The sequence below is a fragment of the Lathyrus oleraceus genome, chromosome 6 (assembly GCF_024323335.1).
Source record: "Lathyrus oleraceus cultivar Zhongwan6 chromosome 6, CAAS_Psat_ZW6_1.0, whole genome shotgun sequence".
Lineage (NCBI taxonomy): Eukaryota > Viridiplantae > Streptophyta > Magnoliopsida > Fabales > Fabaceae > Lathyrus > Lathyrus oleraceus.
This window is the reverse complement of record NC_066584.1, coordinates 431,272,182-431,274,971: the sequence shown is the minus strand read 5'-3', so window position 1 is coordinate 431,274,971 and position 2,790 is coordinate 431,272,182. Positions and strand designations below refer to the sequence as shown.

At 34.7% G+C, this 2,790-nt stretch overlaps 1 protein-coding gene across 1 annotated transcript; it reads left to right on the top strand.

Moving 5' to 3' along the window:
* Positions 1–426: 426 nt before the first annotated feature.
* On the top strand, positions 427–2,034 carry LOC127092660 (uncharacterized). The gene is made up of 2 exons (XM_051031546.1): positions 427–837; positions 912–2,034. Exons 1-2 carry the CDS (start codon positions 762–764, stop codon positions 1,496–1,498), a joined length of 663 nt encoding a protein of 220 aa, XP_050887503.1. The 5' UTR covers positions 427–761; the 3' UTR covers positions 1,499–2,034.
* Positions 2,035–2,790: the final 756 nt, after the last annotated feature.

Genomic DNA, 2,790 nt, shown 5'->3' with positions numbered 1-2,790 from the left:
AGGGGATATAATGGATAACAAGAATAGTATTAATTAAAAAAGTTAGTTACAAAATCAGTTCGTAATTACACATCCAAATTGATTCAGTTAAGTTACTTTTGTTGTGTTGTTTGTATGACAAGCAAACTCATTGCTACATATGTTCATCCATGGTAAACCTTCATAATTCAATAAAATAATCAGTTAATTCAATATCAATCCTATTGTTTCAATAAATATTTGAAGAAAAAAAATATTTTTAAAACTTAATACTTCTTTGATTTCTTAAAACTTAATACACCTTTTTTTACAATATTTGAAAAAACGTGATGATGTTGACACTCCGTTAGACTTTATTTATAAGATTTTATAAGATATGTTAGATATATATTAAAAAAATAACTCGTGATTAGTTTCGTCCAAGAACCCTCAACCTTAAGGATTTTTTTGAAACTTCTAATGTGATTAAAGATTTTAAGTTTAACAATTGTGTGTTGAGAAAAAAACGGGATTTTCCATGTGTTAAGAATTTTTTATTTTTCCACGAGGATATGCAGAAGTTGACTGCTATGTATTCAGATTCAAACCTGATTTGGGAATCCACCACACACGTTCACGCCATTGTTTCGCAAAAACACATGTTATATTATCTATTACTTTTTCTTTCTTTTGCATCATATTAACCATTATAAATACTCTACCCATCGACCCTCATAAACCCATCTCTCCAAGCACAAATTTGATACAGAATAAACGTCATTAGCTTTCTTTTGCTTTAAGCCATGGACTCAAAACTTATCTTAAGGTGTTTGGTTATCGTTTCCCTTATCACATCTCTAGCCCTGCCAGCCTCTCTCGGTATGTCTCCAAATCCATATTTATTTGATCAATGATATTTCATGAACTAATATTATAGTGTGAAATCAATGCAGGAGCAATAGAATGTGAGAATCTGAGCAAGGAAACATGTTCATTTGCTGTTTCATCTAGCAGCAAAAGGTGTGTCCTAGAGAAACATGTGAAAAGATCGGGTGAAGAAGTATACACATGCAAAACATCAAATATTGAAACTGGTATACTAAAAGATCACATTGAAAGCGACCAATGCATAAAAGCTTGTAATTTAGACAGAAAGTCACTTGGAATTTCATCAGACGCACTTCTGGAATCTCGTTTCATACAGAAGTTATGTTCTCCACAGTGTTATAAGAGTTGTCCAAATGTTGTTGATCTTTACTTCAACCTAGCAGCCAGTGAAGATGTGTTTCTTCCTAGGTTGTGTGAGATGAAAGGTGGAAATGCTCGCCGCGTAATGGCGGAATTGAAAAGCTCTGGTATTGTGGCACCAGGACCTGTGGATCAAATGTTGTTTGCAGCATCTCCAGAATCATTTAGTTCTGCCGAGTTTGCAGCATCATCTCCAGAATCATTTAGTTCTGTTGAGTTTGCAGCATCATCTCCAGAATCATTTAGTTCTGTTGAGTTTGCAGCTGAACCTATGGCTGCACATCTATCATAAGAGTGTTTTGGAATGTCTCTCTATCTATGGGAATGGAGAAAGGTAATAAATATGTATGCAAATGAAATAAGATGAATAAAATGGCGGAGTTAGTATATCATCTTTATTTTGATGTTTCTTGTTATTTTCGATATTTGTAATTTAATTTGTTTTTCTTTCAATTTGTGTGTAATTTGTTTAATTGTATCTTGAGTAAACCCTTCCATTATGTTTTTAGACGGAGTCAAAATCAATATTTTGTATAATTTGAATCCATTATATGATGTTTTTAGGGTGAACATGTCAAACTTATTAGAAGTAATTCATATTTATTAGTTGTACTATTTTCTTAGCCCCTAAGTTTGTTAGAGGGTATTTTAGTATTTTATCCTATTCTAGTAACCCTAGTTTTAGCTTATAAATAGGGTGACAATCATTGTAACTTTTATCATGTTTTGTAGCCGTCATTCTCTTAATAGAATATTTCCGTTCATCATTCATTCTACCTTTGCACCAACAATTGGTATCTAGAGCTCCGGTTCGGATTCATTGGGAAACACGGGAAACACGAGTGAACGTGATGTCTTGTGTGTTTGATTTTGATTCTTAGATTCGTGTTGAATCTTGAACAAAATCTGATCAGAATTTTAATTCTGTGGGTTGGGAAACACTGTGTGAGAAATCTGAGTGTACTGTGCAAGGTAGAAAGATGAACGGAAACGGCAACATGAATACCAAACTTCCAGTATTTGACGGTAAAAACTGGAATCGTTGGATGATCCAAATGCGTGTACTGTTCGGTGCTCAAGATGTTCTAGATCTTGTCGCTGATGGTTATGTTCCGGTAGCAGCAGATGCGACGGATGAACAGAAAAATACGCAGAAGGAAGTAAGGAAGAAGGATCAGAAAGCATTGTTCTTCATTCATCAATGTGTTGATGTAAATGTGTTTGAGAAGATTGCAGATTCAACGACAGCAAAGACTGCGTGGGACACAATGGTTAGATGTTATGGTAGTGACGCATCAGTGAAGAAGGTGAAGCTTCAGTCCTTGAGAAAGCAATATGAGAATCTCAACATGAAGAATAATGAGAAAGTTTCTGAATACATCTCCAGAGTGATTCTGATCACTAATGAGATGAAAGCGTGTGGAGAAACTCTTTCTGAAGAAACAATCATGGAGAAGGTATTGAGATCCCTTACCTCTCAATTTGATTACATTGTGGTAGCAATAGAACATTCCAAAGATCTGAGCACCATGAGAATTGAAGAGCTGCAGAGCAGTCTAGAAGCGCAAGAGTTGCGTTTGACTG